This window comes from Cebidichthys violaceus, unplaced genomic scaffold (assembly GCF_023349555.1).
Source record: "Cebidichthys violaceus isolate CVI_PGR_0920_01 unplaced genomic scaffold, fCebVio1.0.p SCAF_151, whole genome shotgun sequence".
NCBI classification, from domain to species: Eukaryota; Metazoa; Chordata; class Actinopteri; order Perciformes; family Stichaeidae; genus Cebidichthys; species Cebidichthys violaceus.
In genome coordinates, this window is record NW_027176320.1 from 167,694 (window position 1) to 184,115 (window position 16,422).

The following is a 16,422-nucleotide window of genomic DNA, read 5'->3' on the forward strand; positions in this document are numbered from 1 at the left end:
GAATAATAGATTTGAATTGTTATTGTCTTCTCAATATTGCCTGGCATGGTAGGATAGTTATGTTTTAACTTTCTCTTTTAACACGCTGTAATGACGTTAGATTCAGGCGGATACGTTGGCCTCTGGTGATTGGTTAGCGAAAAATCAAACGCCCTACCTCAATACCTCAATACCTCAATACCTCAATACCTCAATCTGTAGGAGTAAAGGCAATGTCAGACCGAAGATGGAAACAGAGTGAAAGGAGTTTACAATTCTGTCCATCAGTCATGGGCCGGACAGTGATACGGCATTTTTTGTGGAGGAAGCAGCTGTTATTGGAGAGATTAGCGAGCGGCGTGTCCAGCGGCGTTATAAGCCCTGAAGTCCTGCTTTGAGGCTTTGAGGAGGGCGATGGACACAAAACGGAGGACTTGCCTTTCCTTATTATTGCTTGTTTCGTTCTGCACAACGTTTGTGAAGTCCACGCAGAAACTGTAAAGGAACAAAAGCAGTAAATGCTCTCCAGTACGACAGAGACTTCAGTCACCCGGCAAAGCTACGACTGAGAAAACAGGCAACAACGAACCCGAGGAAACGAGTGAGAGACGTGTGTTGACGATATGTATTGACCCATAATCTCGTAAACTTTTATGTGTAAGTGTTGATTTTAACCTGAAATGTGTCTGTTTGAGTTCATAGAGGAAGATTTTAGAGGAAGATCTTAAGTATCAAACACGACCTTTCATTATTGAAGACTACTTTATTACTCTGTCGTAGTTTTTTTTCACTAAGCAACCAATCTACTTCCTGTTTACACTGGGACCCACCTGCATGCCCATTGTACTTGAATAGTCACGTAATATCCGTTTTCAGGCGTGCTAGTATGGACGGAGTACATTGTGTTCAAAATTGTTGATCATGATGACTTTGAAACCTCAAATCCACTCGGGTCAAAACAAGGCATTCCTAATCTTGGATGTTTATATGTTACCACCACGTTTAAATTGATCCCTGATGGATATCCATCTCATTTCTTTGTTTCATTCCCAACATGACAAAAAATGGCACAGACCAATGCTGACTTTGTTTGTAGAAGACGTGAGTGCGAGAGCAAAATGGGATGAAAGTATAATTTACTGAACAACTACTGTGTTACCAAGTAATGGGTGACAATTTGGGTCTGAACTCAATTCCACGCGGAGTCTTCCAGTGCAAACTGCTACTGCAGGATGTGTGTTACTGACAAAGCGTCAGCTGAAACAGCGCTTAGCATAAATGATCCATGTGAGTCGTTTTGCACCAAATTGACCAATGAGGACCGTTACAGTTATCTCGTTGAGAATCCGAGGGAACATTCTTGTTTTGCAGGGTTTCTACTCGTCCTGGAAAACAGTTTACCAATTTTCCAGTCTTGGAAAACTTTTAGGATTACAGGTACGTGAACTCAAAGGCACGAGTCGGACACGAAACACAAGTATAGTTTGACGGGAGAGTTAATTAAACAGGCAGGCAGCATGAAAACAAACTAATATGAAGGGGAATTCATGACAGAAAACAGATGAAAATGTCCTGGAAAATTGTTTCAACATTATCTTCCAATGAACTGCTAGTCTTTACATCATTTCACATGAAATGGTAGTTAATAGACCAGAGTACTGAATAGACTGCTGTGGTTTTATGTGATGGAAAGTACTTCAGACCACACCCATTAGGAGACAATGGAACAGGTTGCTCTTGGTTATGTTATGAAAACTCTTTGAACACACCAAGTCACATGGTAGCACATACAGGTTGGATGACATTACAAGTTAAAGTTACTGTGAGGAACCTTTAACTGGTTCTGAACCAGTCTCAGTTTAGTCCTGATCCTCTATATGAACCAGTCTCAGTTTAGTCCAAGTTCAGATACAAAATAAGAGTGATATAAATAATAATGTCATATGGTGACGTCCCTACCTGAACACTGGTGGAGGTATTATGCAGTTATTCCATGAGTGAACTTTGAACACCGACTTGTTGACGTGTTCTAGTCGTCCATTGTTCGTAATTTACGCTGTAACAGTTAAAACACTGTCAGTGTTTATAATGACTTTTTACAAAAGTGATGACTTAACACTTTCGCTGTGGTTCCCATATAAAACTGAGTGTTTTTAAACTAAATCATGATTCTGAGATTGTTAAATTAGCGATTTAAAAACTGTGCTGCTGATTAAAAAGCAAAGTAGTGTAAGATGCCAGGGTCAGGGAATGAACCTACACAACCACAAAGTCAAGATCATGTATTACTGTCTATTGTTGAATCCATTGTCAGTCTTCAGCAAAAAACAACAAAGGTCAATTAGAGGGAGATTGCAGAATGAAATGAAGAAGCACCTGTTCACTAATCACAGGGAGCGTCAACAACAGCATTTGTGAATTATAAATACTTTTTCATTGTAAGCTGGATCCAGCTGATTTTTCTTAGCGTGACTTCGTTGCTCAAACAACAACGAAAGAGCGAGAGGTCCGCGGCCTCCTGCGAGCAGAGGTCTCACTTCACCACACTAGATGTGTCCAGTTTTTGTTCTCCTTGGTTCTACCAGCTGTGCAATGAAAGTTAAACTATCCACGTATTGTCAAATAAAGGCCTGTGTTGATCTGATTGTCAGGTGTACAGCATGCATCAAAAAAACAACTTGTTCACTGATTACGCATTGGGTGTGGTTTTCTACTGGCACCACCATCAATGTCCATACATTTACATGTAAGGCTACCTGTTCTGCTGCTTTGTGGGGAAGTTGTATTTATCAACCTGTTCCTGTTTGGTTAATTGTCTTTGTAAAATGTTTTCCATGTCTAATGATCTCAAAGATATGTTTGGTATGAGGGCAGTGACCTATCTGATAGGTGTGATGGAGATATAAAAGCCGGGTGTTGTTCAAGTCCTGGGTGTGTTTACTGCAGGTCTGCTGTCATCAGCTGTTTAAACATACTTGTATAACATTATTTGTGCGACTATCAAAACTTTGGTTAGATGCATATATAACCTCTGAAAGCTTCAAAACGCTGAAGAAGACATCGTCGACAGAGACTGGCACAGGGTGAGTGCTCCTTTGTGAAACAAGATTGCAATATTTAAAAATGATAACGATCCAGAAAAGAAGGAAGTGTGTACAAAACTAAAATCTCTAATTTGGTTCAACAACATCCACCTCACTGGATTTCTTTGAGGTTTTACAACTCTCCTTTCTCTCTCCAGCTCGTTCCCTAATATCTTCTTCTGTATTTTTGTTTTTTCCCCATTTTCTATAGAGACCATGACGACAAGCAAGGTAATAAATATATCATGTGTTTATCTGTACATTACACTACATGTTCAGTGCTGGAGAGATGAGGGAAACCAAACAGAGCAAAGCTGAAGAGCTTGTAGAACAAACAGTGAAGGAGTGTGTAAGATGTCAGTCAGTGAATAAACCTAAAGTCAAGATTATGTAAGTTTACTGTGATTGTTGAATCCTTTGACACTCTCCAGCAAAAAAATATTTGTCCAATATTTGTTGTATTTTGTCGTACCAGGTGCTCAACGATCCCATGGCCGTGCTTTTAAGTCATTCCTTTGAAGCTTCATGTTTGGGCTCATTGGGCCTCGTGCAAGAACATTTTCATATTCTTATCCTAGGCGTGGAGGTATACCGGTTTCATCACCGCCACCCGTGTCACGTGACAATTGGTAGAATAATGTTTCGAGTGAAGAATCTCTTTTGATCTTGTAATACCATCATATAATACCGTCACTGCAAAAAAAAAAAAAATCTTTTTTTTTAACGTAATATCTCCCACCCACATCTCATCCTCTTGCTCAGGGCTTCTCAGCCTTTTGTAACTTAAGACCCACTTCTGATAATCACAATAATTCCAAGGACCACTTTGTCAAACAAATGAGAAAAAAAACAACGAAATATGACAAAAAAAAGAAAGAAAAATTAAACAGGGATGTAATTATGTAATGCCGCTGTCAGCTGACGAAAAACAAATATTCTGCTGATGCTTTCAGAGCTCTCAGATATAACTGGGTCTGGTTTTACTGGTACTCTTCTGGATGATAATTGGACTGGGTTTTGGTTCTCTATGTTCAGGTGTTTAATGATCCCATCCACGGCACGGTGGAGTTACACCCTCTACTCGTCAAAATCATAGACACACCTCAATTCCAGAGACTGCGCTACATCAAGCAGCTCGGAGGAGTCTACTTTGTTTACCCTGGAGCATCACACAACCGCTTTGAACACTCGATTGGGTAAGTCTGCTTTTCATCAGATAGGTTTATGTCTGAAGGGAATCACACTCCTAATTGAGCAAAGACTGGTTTGCAGTGAAGGACATAATACAATCAATAAAACCAAAGTAAGCACACAGCATACCTTGGGCTAGACATAACAAAGGTTCATACCTTCAGCTTTGCAGCAGGATACTTGTGTGGTAATTGTGTAATGAGTTTATTGTTGTGTGTTGTGTGTTGTATGTGGGGATAAAGGGTGGCACACTTGGCAGGAGAGCTTGTAACAGCTCTGAGAACGAGGCAGCCGGAACTCAACATCGATGACAGAGACGTCCTTTGTGTGCAGATTGCTGGTCTTTGCCATGACCTGGGTGAGTGAGACACACCTTCTCACTATTACATCTAATGCATGAAGGCCGGTCCCCAATGAAGGCCGACAATACAAATACATTCACATGTACACTTTCATGTGAACCATTTCACAATCTGTTTCTCTTAACCAATCACAGCCCACTCCCACCTCAAGAGGTTCATTTAAACATGACTCCCTCCTCACTGATCCTTTCTACACCGATGCTGTTACAGAACATACTGCTGGCAAAGCTTTGTCTCCTCCACACTTCTTTAGTTCACAGTTCACTTTGCATTGCAAATGGTTGACATGTATTCAAAGTTTACTTCGGGCTCATTCCTGTATAGCCGGTGAGGTTTGCATGGTGCTCCCTGTTTTGGCTTTGTAGAGTTTTGACTAAATCCAGGAAGCATTTTAAGAGCGGAGCCACCAGCGAAAATCTATGACGAGAGTGTTCCTGACTGAACACTTCCTGCAGATCATCTCGCTTAACATGCTTTCATTTTTCAGCAAGTGTGATAATCACTGAACTCTACAGTGAGGACGCACATTTTCAGACAGGGAGCAGTACATATCTGAGATCTTATTCGTCATAGTCACTTTGAGTCAAATATTTCTGGAAGACTCACAGCAGAGGTGCCAGTATGGCATGACTACCGCTATGTTGTTGCTTTAATGAGAGTATTGATGCCAAATGTTGGATTTGCATTAATAACAAACAATATTAACAGCTAATGGGAGCAGATTACAAAAAAAGAAGAATTACTTTATTAATCCTTGAGGGGAAATAATTGTTTTCTCTTCAATGTTATTCACACACACACACACACACACACACACACACACACACACACACACACACACACACACACACACACACACACACACACACTGCCCAGGAGATGAACTGGCACCTCCCCAACTACCAGTACACACATTTTTAAAATGAATAACCCAACACCAGTTTGATGGGGGGGTAAACCTGTTTTTTGCAAATTATTTGTGCCAATTATTTGTTGTTATTATTTTTTTTATCCATATCTAGGACATGGGCCTTTTTCCCATATGTTTGGAACGTTCATCCACAAAGCACGTCCAGAAAAGAATGATTGGGAGGTAAGAAACCACAAAATAAGCGTTGAAGTCACAGCATCGTTGAGCCGAAGGAGTCGAGCTCACTCAGGAGAGGAGTGGGATTCTGGGTCTCTGTTGTCGATGGTTCAGTGTTGGTATTTCTTAATTGTCTGTGACTTCAAGAACAAAAAGTTCAAGTTATGAAATAAAAAGCTGTCTGTTTATTAAATGGAGGCCTGGAGGGAAATCGCCTGAAAGGTTTACTTTCTGTTTGCTATATTGTCATTTGCAGTAAATATCACAGTATATGTGTTCTGTTTAAAAAGTACAAACATAGGAGGAAGATAGCACATAGTACAACTCTGCAATCTTTAAAGTGGTTTAGTCTCCCGTGTGATCTGGAGCTCACAGCTGATAGGTGCTTTGTTTACATGACGCATACATTTGTATTGCTTTAATAAATGTCAGCAATATCATTTACAAACATTACATTACAGTCATTTAGCAGACGCTTTTATCCAAAGCGACTTACAAGAAGTGTATTCAACATAGGTATTCAAAAGAACTACTAGTCACCAGAAGTCAGAAGTACATCTCTTTTTCCAAACAAGCATCTAAGAGCATGAAGCAGAGCATAACTCAGAGCCAAAGTACAGAGCAGAAACAAACGAAAACAATAAGTGCAACAAACTGTGATGCAATGAAAATGCAGAAAACCTTGCAATACAGGAATTTCTGCCATGACAACTATATGTTAACAAATCTGTGTATCTTGCAGCATGAGGACGCCTCTATAGAAATGTTTAACTACATTGTGGAACATCATCTCCTGGAGGAGGAGGACGAGGAGATGAAGCTGCGGCCCATTGACCTGACGTTCATCAGAGAGATGATTAAAGGATGGGTACTGTGTCTGAGTGAATTGTGTAGTATTAGTCAGTTATCATCATCAGGGCTACAGCAGCCATTCTAATGCCACTGTTGTCTCTCATCTCCTCAGTCACCTGAAGACCGTCTACCTGGAGACACTCTACCTGAAGGCCGTCCAGACAAGCTCTTCCTCTATGAAGTCGTGGCCAACAAAAGAAACGGCATTGATGTGGACAAGTTTGACTACCTTGCCAGGTGGGGCTTGTTGAACGACGACTGTAGAACAATTCACAATGCAGAGCGATGAACTACAATGTATTATCTCAATGTAAGAAACCCATTCTCATTTCATATTTCCTCACTCTGTCTCTTCTCAGGGACGCCCACCACCTGGGCATCATTAACAACTTTGACCATCACCGCTTCATAAAGTTTGCTAGAGTGTGTGAGGTGGACGGGCAGAAGCAAATCTGCACAAGAGACAAGGTGCTGACTTTGCAATTTCTTCTTTTTCAATCAGTTTTTAAAACTATTTCAGGGTCCAACAATAAGGATTGCCCGATGAGTGACGTTACTACGATGTCACAATATGATATTTTAATATCCCAATTATCAGAGAAAATATGAATGTTTTTTTATGGTTTTCATTATTATTAACCAGAATATTTCTAATAAGCCTGTAGCTAATTAACTAAAATATGAATAGTTAACTTTTCCCTTCACTTTGTTTAAGTCAGTTCCTGGTTATTTGCATAAAAACACAATTCAAATGATTTGGAAATAAACAATTATCTTTTTATTGATAAAAAACATTTAGTCATGAGTAGTTTAAATGATGTATTATAAGCTGTTTAGAGCAAGTGATAGGAAGGTAAACGGGTCATAATTCACTCTTTAATATCTATTTTATATTGTTGTAAAACTATTTTTTTTTTCAAGTTTCTCACCAAAACTACATGTTACTACATTACATTTGAACACATCACGATATCATTTACTTTAATTAAATTTAAATTTTTACTGAATGGAGCTTGAACACACCACAACGTGTTCCGCTCCATACTCTCTGAACAACAGCTGTTAGCTGCCAACGTTACGAGCGTTCCTCTCGATTCAACACTTTATAAGAGAAGTGACTAGAAAGCATCAATGTGACTCTTCCAGATCGTATTAATAGATCTCTTAGTCTAGGCCGACAACAATTGTCAGTAAAACATTTTTTTCACCATGAAATTGCGAATGACGCAACATGAATTGAAATTTGACGAGAAATTTGTTTGTCGCAAAAGCCAATCAGCGTTGAGATGACCTCCTGTCATCACTGACTGTAGCCGTCTGTGTTCACCCAGAGCTCTACGACACCTCATATTCAGTGGCGATTTTAGCCTGAAATTTCTGGTGGGGCAATTTTGTATGACGTCATGTCACCTTCACAAAAATAGAGGTAGCTGATTATTATAAGCAGTAGGCCTATATAGACCAGTAAGATATGCTGTGGGCTGCATTTTGAGTGCCAGCAGGGAGCAGAAATCCTATTTCAAATACATTTCACATGCTTCAGCGCGACACAAAGATGTTGCCTATAATACAGCATTAAAGTAAAATGATTGCAACAAAGTAAAAAGATTAGACAGACACACGGCTCAAATAACTTGCATAATTTATTAAGCTTGTGGCTCACGTGTGTCATACAAAATGAAGCGAAAGGCACAACTGAAACCAATAACAGCAACAAAACATGCATGTCCAAAGAAGGCGTGGGAAACAGAACAGTGCTGCTGTTGATGTGCTAGCAGTTAGCCATGTCTTTCTCTCAAACCATTCCGTCTGGAAAGTTCCAGTCGCTTTCTCACCAGGCTGCAGCAGGATCAAGTCGTCTGGTCTGTGTGGCCCCAAACGTTTCATTTCTAATTTCTCTTCCAACGACAATGTACGAAATTCACCCTCAACAAATCGTCTACATTATTCATTGTAGGCTGAATTAAAACACTTCCAAAATACTCCAAATCTAGTAATATCTAACTAGCAGTAACGTTACCGGCATTGATCTGTCTGATAACGATCTGACTCTATGTTGTTGTTTTCTTGGTCACGAGGTACTTTTTTCGCGGTTTGCGCAATATTCGAGTCGAGTCGCTAGGCAGATTTCACGGGGCGCATCTGAAAGTGCCCCATCTCCCAATGTAAACTTTGGCCTGTGTGGTTCACGCTCATTGGTGTTTCCATGGTAACACTCTTAAACCCACAGAGCAGAGAGGGACAGAGAGAGCAGCGTTTCACAGAGCAAGCATACAGACAGAAACACACACCAATCAAATTACTCCACAACAGGACTGTAATGCTTGTGAGTCAAGTTTATTCACACACACATTCACGCTACTTTGCATATTAAATACAATAAAATATATTTTGCCACAAAGCACAGATGTATTGAACTTTCTGCACAACAGCGCCATCTGGATCTGGTGGGGCAGTACCCCACGTGCCCCTACTGTAGAAACACCACTGCTCGTATTAGTAGAGACCGGACCAAACTATGTGAATAAATGTGTGTAAACCATGTGGTACAAACAATGAAAACAACGCTGCCGTATTTACGCCGAGATGACGTTATTTGATGGAGCTGCTACAATGTTAGCTTAGCATAGCACCGATCGATCCGAGCTCCATTCAGAAAACAAGTATTTTAAAAGTTGTTTGCTCGTCGTCTTGCAGAGAAAACTAACAAAACATGAATTCTGACTTTTTACAAATTGGCATCATTATGTAGTTATTTCGGCATCTCTTTGTGTCCGTTTATTGCAGTTCAATCACAGAAAATCTGTTTATTTTGGGTTCATACAGCCGACCTGTGGCTTGCTAGAAACAGTGAATTCTCCTCCGGATGATGTTCTGAACTCAGACGAGATGGTGTTTAGTTTCCTGGATATCTGAGACTTCCACAACATGAACCAAGCAGAAAAATGTTTTGGTTCTTTCATGGTTGATGGCGTAAATAAATGGCTTAGTTGATAATGGTTTCTATAAAGATAAGCCACTCCTCCTCTCCGGTGTGTCTCGTGCAAATGACGTGAATAAACACAAATGATCCCGCGAGTAAACTCCCGTAAGTAACGCAACGCAAAAATTTGCTTTGCGTTTGGTGTGAACACATCGTTACATTACACATACAACATACAGCTCGACAAACAGGGAGCCAGTAGAGAGAAGCCAGGATGGGGAGATGTGATGTGATGTTTAAACCAGTGAGAAGCCCAGAAGTGACCATGGTGTCATTGGGATAATGTCCTTCGAGGTGTCCATTATAAGAAATCAATGGACTTTCTCTGAAATTCCTCTAATATATGACTCAGAAACATCACACGTACAAATTATTTCTACAGATGCAAAACATAGTAACACGTTCACAAACTTAAATTAGTGTGTATTTACTGAAACATTTCACAAGCTCAAAATATTGACCCATAATTACTTCCATGTGGATCCTGCTTTTCTTGATCAGATTTTAAACCACTAACAATTGTTATCAGTTGTGACTAAACTGTAAGTGATGCTCTCCACAGGAGGTGAACAATCTGTACGAATTGTTTCACTTAAGATACACCCTCCACAGAAAAGCCTACCAGCACAGTGTGAGCAACATCATAGAGTCTTTGTGAGTAGCTACCTTTCCCCCATTGGTACTCTAATTACAACATTTACCTTTTTCTACTGTAGATCACTTCATTTGCTTCATAATTCCCTCTCTTGTATGTTATGCAGCAAAATGTTGTAAATAGTGATGATGTGATTATTCAGGATCACAGAGGCCTTTGTGAAAGCAGACGAGCACATCCAGATCCAAGGCTCTGGAGGGAAGATGTTCACTCTCTCCGAGGCCATCGATGACATGGAGGCCTACACCAAGCTGACAGGTCTGTAGAAACCGCTGTGTGCTTCAACATGAAGACACAGGGAGGAGTGGGCAGACGAACCGCCATCTGTGCCATAGTTAGACTGTAGACGTTCTTCTTAAAGCCTGATGCACATCGCTTCAGCACGGAGAGAGATCCTAAACTTGCCATACCCTGTTACTGTTGCTTTGGTATTATTGGATTATTGAGTTTGGCAAATGGGCAATGTAGACGCAACTTGCTGAAGTTAAGTAAAAGTAATTTTATCGCATTGATATTGCTTATTTCTTGCCTCTCAGATTGTGATGTCAATTATGTATTTGTGTATCACTATGAATGATCTTGTGACCCTTTCTTTGGTTTCTTCTAACTCACCTGTAGATCATGTTTATGAAGAAATACTCGACTCTTCCAAACCGGAGCTGACTGAGGCGAAGAACATTCTGAAGAAGATTGTCGATCGAAAACAACCCAGGTGTCTGGGTGAAAGAAAGCTTACTGAGGTATGAACTAGTGTCATTGTGTGCCTGTATCACATTCAGACCTGGAGTTTTATCATTTTAAGGGCAAGGCCACTTGACCTTTGGCTTCCATCAAATCCAGAGAAATAATGAGTTTCACTTGAGGGTTAAGGGTGATTTTATTTCTATGCCTCCACGCCGGCAGCAGCCGTGGATGGTCCGGTCTATTCTCATGAACACGATATCTAAGCAACGCCTGGAGGGAATTTCTTCAGATTTGGTGCACAAATCCACTAGATGTTGTAGAATCACGTTGAACTGATTAGATGTTGGTGGTCAAAGGTCATTGTGACCTCACCAAATGTCTTTTTGTCATCATAGAATAATTCATATGCTAATTATGACAATTACATACCAATGTGTGATAAAAGGATGAAGTGATGACATTTTGGACAGACATGGATGTAAACCCGAGCATTCCTCAGACATTGTCATAGAAACCTCACTTTTTGATTTACATTTGAGCCATCATCTCCCTGTTCAGGATTGTTTAATTTGATCCTGAATTGTCGAGCACTTTGTAGAGTAAACAGAGCGCTATGAATCATTGATCATCCTTCTAACGTTTAATATTGATTGTGATTTTCCCGTGATGATGGTTTACAGAAATATGTGATGAATTAGTGTAATGACAGCTGCTCTGGCACCGTTGGAGAACCTTGCTGATGTGACGCAATCTTTGAAATTGCACTTTCTTTGCCGCTCTTCTCTTTGACAGGTCTAATCACATATTGATATGCAAACGAATGTATAGGAGCGTTCCTGCATTTATTAATAGATAACAGTAGACATTTCTGTCTTTGTGTGTCCACTCAGTTTTAGTTGTGAATCTACAAGAGTTTTATGTAACAGGCCTCTGGTGTTCTGTGATGATTGCTGTTTTGTTGTGGACAGAGAGTGAAAACCCAGAGACAAAGTTGCATTTTTACATTTAACTTTAATTTGATCAAAAATTTCTCCATCTCTAACTTTTTCTCCCTCCCTCCCTAAGGCCATGATTACTGAATGGGAAAACATGACACCAGAAATCAGTAAAAAAGAAAAATAATTCATCTAATACTCTCAGTTGGCAAACAACCAAACTCTACATCACAGCTGATATCTGGCAAGGTGTGGGTCAGACATCCTGGCTGAAGAATCATTATTTTATACACATATATTTTAACATAAACACTGGTTAATGACAGCAGCTGTGCTGTATCATCAATATCAACATTAAAATGATCACAGAGAGGTGGATTGTCCTCTCAACTTAACTGCCACACAGCTCCTGCTTGTGAACGGGCTGCAGACACAGCTGCTCACTCTGTTGAGTGCCAGCGCATTAAACCTCCCTTCAGTCCCCTCCTGCTCCCTGTGACGACCCTTATACACTCAGACATTTCTGATACCTATGTAGGTTGGGGCTCAATTTTTGGGTGAGAAAAGTGTGGACAGAGAGACAAAACAGTGTTTTCAATTTCATCTGCTTAATGTGTACTCACCTTTTCTCCTCTCTCCCCAAGGAATTTCAACGTCGTTGGGTAAAGGAATTGGCCGGCTGTCAGAAGGACGGACTGAAAGCAGAGGACTTTGAAGTTGACGTGAGTTTTTAGTCCAATTAATTAAAAACTCAAGAGAGAGATGTCTGTTAAGGGTTTATTCTCCACACTTGCAAGCAGAGAAAACAATCACCAACATCAACAACAGTCACAGATATTGTCCAGATGTTGAGCAACGTTCTATTTCACTCCATCTGTATACTTTGCATATGTCTGTTGTTGGAACATCACGATTGGTTATAGAAGATAGTGGGAAATTCTCTGATTGGCTCGAACAAACTACATACATCACTACATCCGTCAGCATGTTATTGATTCCATCTTTTTGCTGATCTGTCTGCTCATATGTCACTGCACCCACAATGTTTACTCAGTCAAGGTGAGAACTATAGAAATAAAAGAAGAGTAGAGTGAACATTCACATTTAAATCGACGTAGCAGGATGGTCAGAAAGGCGGAGATTTTTAATCTGTACCGTTGTTATTGCGATCGTTGTAGTGGGCTAACTTGAGGTTTTCTATTAATGACTAAAACGAACAGTGGAGTAGAAACGTTAGGAAGCGTAGAAAGCCAGAGTTAACGAGTAAAACTTAACAACTTGATGCTTCATCCACACACTCTTGAAACAGAAAAGCACATTGCTATCAACAGATGAGTGACAACTGTGTTCGTTAAAACATGGTTGGATTATCAAGCTAGCTAGCTAACTAGCAGACAGCTGGCTAGCTAGCTAGCTTGATAATTCCACCATGCTTTAATGCTACACTGGTTACAGAAAATGAGCTGAACCGCCTCACTCACCGCTCCAGAGATGGACAAGCTAACTAGCTTACTAGCTATCCATTCATCTCCGGAGCTGCGTCTTCTCTCTTATCAGTGAGCTGTGACATCACTTTACAAACCCACCATAACAACTGACAACATTTTCTTTTGAACTCGTCAATTTTCCACAGAAAAATGTCCTTTCTGCTCCTAATCTTTTTCTTGTTTTCCATTTTACAGCATGAAACAGAACATAATAATAAAGCTTTTATCATTCCTTTATAACATTAAGTGATTATTATGTGATTGGTTTAGACTGGTAATTTCTCCTGATACACTTCACTTTTCTTAAAAATCTTGAATTATCATTTTAATTTGTGAGACGTTGCCTTCCTTCATTAGTATAATTTACATGAGAAAGTAAAAACATGCGTCTGTCTTCTGTCTCTTTTAGATCATTAAATTTAACTATGGGATGAAAAACAAGAACCCCATCGATAAGATGCGGTTCTACAATAAGAGAACCCCTGAAGTAGCAGACAAGCTCCCAGACGACCAGGTCAGAACTACACCACAACAGTTTAAATCTTAATCTATCGTGACATTATCTTGTGTCTTTCTTTGATAGTGCCTCCTCTATTATGTCATTATCCTCTAATGTATGCTGCTTTCATTCTTTTCAGAAGTCCGATTTTCACCCGACACGCTTCTCTGAGCAGCTGATCAGGGTTTACTATAAGAAGACTGATGAAGCAAGTGTGAAGAAAGCCTACAAGTTCATGGAAAACTGCAAAAAACAATGGCCAAATCCTCAGGTAATATTTATATTTAGGCTGTTAAAGATAGTATTATAAATTTAAAGTGCAGGTATAAGGATGGTGACATGAGAAGGGAAGGAGAGATTAATCATATCTTGTCAGAGCTCTTTGATCTTGGATCAACAGTTCATGTTGTCCAGGTCTGCTGCTCATGATTATTTTTTTCAATGATTATTTTCTCAGTTGACTAATATATAGTTTGGTCTATAGATGTAAGAGAAGAGGGAAAATAACAATTAACTAAAGTCCAAGGTCTTATATAGCTTGTTTTATCCGACCAATGTTCCTTCACTTTCACACAAGACTATTGTTTGACTAATTATTCGTAAATTTGTTAATTTTTTGTCAATCAACAAATCATTTCAGCGTCAGCTCAGTCTAGTTTCTGCTTCAGTGATGTCAAAATTGTGTCTCTCACTCTGCACTGCTCTTGTTCTTGATACTGATGCACTTTTCTCTTTATCTACATGCTGTAGGAGACAGAGTAAGACCGGAGACCACCCAGGAGAAAATATCCAAAACAATGAATGAAGCAGTTTTGTAAAATGAAGATTACATTTGAAAGAAGAAAGCCAAACCTCCCTGATACTCATTATGGTTGATTGTCCTTAAGACACTCAACAAGGTGAGCATGTTAAAGAGGACAGCATAGCCTAAATCTTTAAAAACAATGAGGATCATTACTGCATATTCAAGCCCTGTACTGTTGAATATTCAACACATACCTTTGTTTTGGTTTAGTCATTTTGACTCAGCTTTATTAAGACTCCCTTCTCCATCTGCAGCTGATTATTACATCTCGTTTAAAACAGAATCAGTGCTGAATTCCACCAAAAGCCGGCCATTGTGTAACTCTGTTAACAAATCAGTCATCATTCAGCTAACGGTCACAGCAACAAAGTGAACTTTTAATTTTTGGTTGAGGGATTTTAAATATTTAGAGGTGTTTGGTTTTTATGTTAATCGTGGGAGTTAATGGGTTAATCTGACTAGATATTATTTTGACTTTGAGTGATGTTTGAAGGTTGTTTTTGGTGTTTGATGTGATTTTCATCTTTTAATGTTTTTAAATATCTCTTTTATTGGTGCCATCGATTTGAACCATTCTATCTTTTGAAACTGGCTCTTGAGAAGCACTTTGTATTTAATCTACCGATAAGAAATAGGAATTATGATTAATATTACTATTATGATTACATTATATATATATATATCACTGTTTCTCACTGTACTCTTACAATATAGCTCAACTGGCCTTCTTTAATGTAATCATGGGTATGCATGTGGTGAAGACAAACTTTGGGTATTGTTGTGTTTTGATCTTAATGTGAAAATGTATTGGATTAATAATATGTAATGGGGCTGTAAAGGGAAACCTACCAAAGGTTATTAGAACCTTTCTAATGTATTTTATTGTGATGGGTTGATCTGAAATAAAACTATTTTTCTCTTTCTTGTGTGTCCTTGTGCAGCTTAACTCGTCCTGCAGCAGATGTAATCATACACGTGTTTTTCAGCTGTGACGATGCCTCTGCTAAATATTCCAACAATGGATTGTGTTGTCAAAGAAAAAGCTTTTGTGACGAACATAACTGGGCCGCTTTATGTGGCGAGAGGCTGATGAGGGAATGAGATGCAGGCGGGGAAGGCCAGGCAACTGCAGAGCAGATGGGGGAAGTTGGAACAGGTGTGTCGATAGGCGGGGTCGGTCAAGTGATGTGGGGGAGGAGGGAAAGTCTGAGGGGCATCTGGTGGATGGAAGGATGGCAATGGTTTTGGTTCGGGGAATAGGCCTTTTTTCACAGAACACATTTTGACATGTTGCAGTCGTGTAAATAATTAAATGAAGGACTCAATTCCATTTAGCTGCTTTGATTTCAGCTTCTTGGTATCGTGCATGCTCACTCCATAGAAATAGAATAGAGGTGGAACAGACATTCCCATTCAACCCAACAGAGCAGGATGGGCAGAGCGGCGGACATTTTTATGTTACCGTTAACTTCTGTGTGAACTAAACTGTCAGATAAGTGACAACTTTGTTCAGCTCATTTTCTGTTATTTGCAAGCTAGCTAGCTAACTAGTGCACAGCAGGCTAGTGTGGTGGAAAAAAACTACTTAATAGTACAGAGTGAGTCCTATGATATTGAAATTAAGAAGCATTGAGAAAAGAAGTTTGTCTTTAAAGTATTTATTCTCTGCGCAGAGAAGGTTCAATCGTCATACAGAATGCAATGCAGTCTGAAGGAGGAAGAACCCAGAGTGTTGGTTGTGTATGACTTATAAAGGCCTTGAGCACATGGTGGAGTCGGAGGAGTTCATCATTAAGACAACAGTGACCATTCTCTGGTTG

At 39.6% G+C, this 16,422-nt stretch overlaps 2 protein-coding genes across 2 annotated transcripts in view; both read left to right on the forward strand.

The window, feature by feature from the left end:
• Nucleotides 1-740: 740 nt before the first annotated feature.
• Nucleotides 741-15,524, forward strand: LOC137872248 (deoxynucleoside triphosphate triphosphohydrolase SAMHD1-like). Its single transcript, XM_068710397.1, has 15 exons — nt 741-3,062; nt 3,274-3,293; nt 4,098-4,258; nt 4,496-4,611; nt 5,638-5,708; nt 6,445-6,570; nt 6,667-6,791; nt 6,914-7,022; nt 10,100-10,191; nt 10,335-10,450; nt 10,811-10,932; nt 12,456-12,533; nt 13,708-13,812; nt 13,937-14,068; nt 14,548-15,524. Exons 2-15 carry the CDS (start codon nt 3,279-3,281, stop codon nt 14,557-14,559), a joined length of 1,380 nt encoding a protein of 459 aa, XP_068566498.1. The 5' UTR covers nt 741-3,062; nt 3,274-3,278; the 3' UTR covers nt 14,560-15,524.
• An 844-nt stretch (nt 15,525-16,368) lies between these two features.
• The window catches only part of slc26a6l2 (solute carrier family 26 member 6, like 2), a 12,045-nt gene continuing 11,991 nt past the window's right edge, over nt 16,369-16,422 (forward strand). Inside the window, exon 1 of the mRNA XM_068710375.1 lies at nt 16,369-16,418. Coding sequence (XP_068566476.1) covers nt 16,369-16,418 — 50 coding nt within the window. The remainder of the gene's footprint in view (nt 16,419-16,422) is intronic.

Coding starts and splice junctions, on each gene's coding strand:
- LOC137872248 (XM_068710397.1), top strand. Junction 5,709..6,444: donor CAGAAAAGAATGATTGGGAG/GTAAGAAACCAC, acceptor TGTATCTTGCAG/CATGAGGACGCCTCTATAGA. Junction 13,813..13,936: donor ACAAGCTCCCAGACGACCAG/GTCAGAACTACA, acceptor CATTCTTTTCAG/AAGTCCGATTTTCACCCGAC.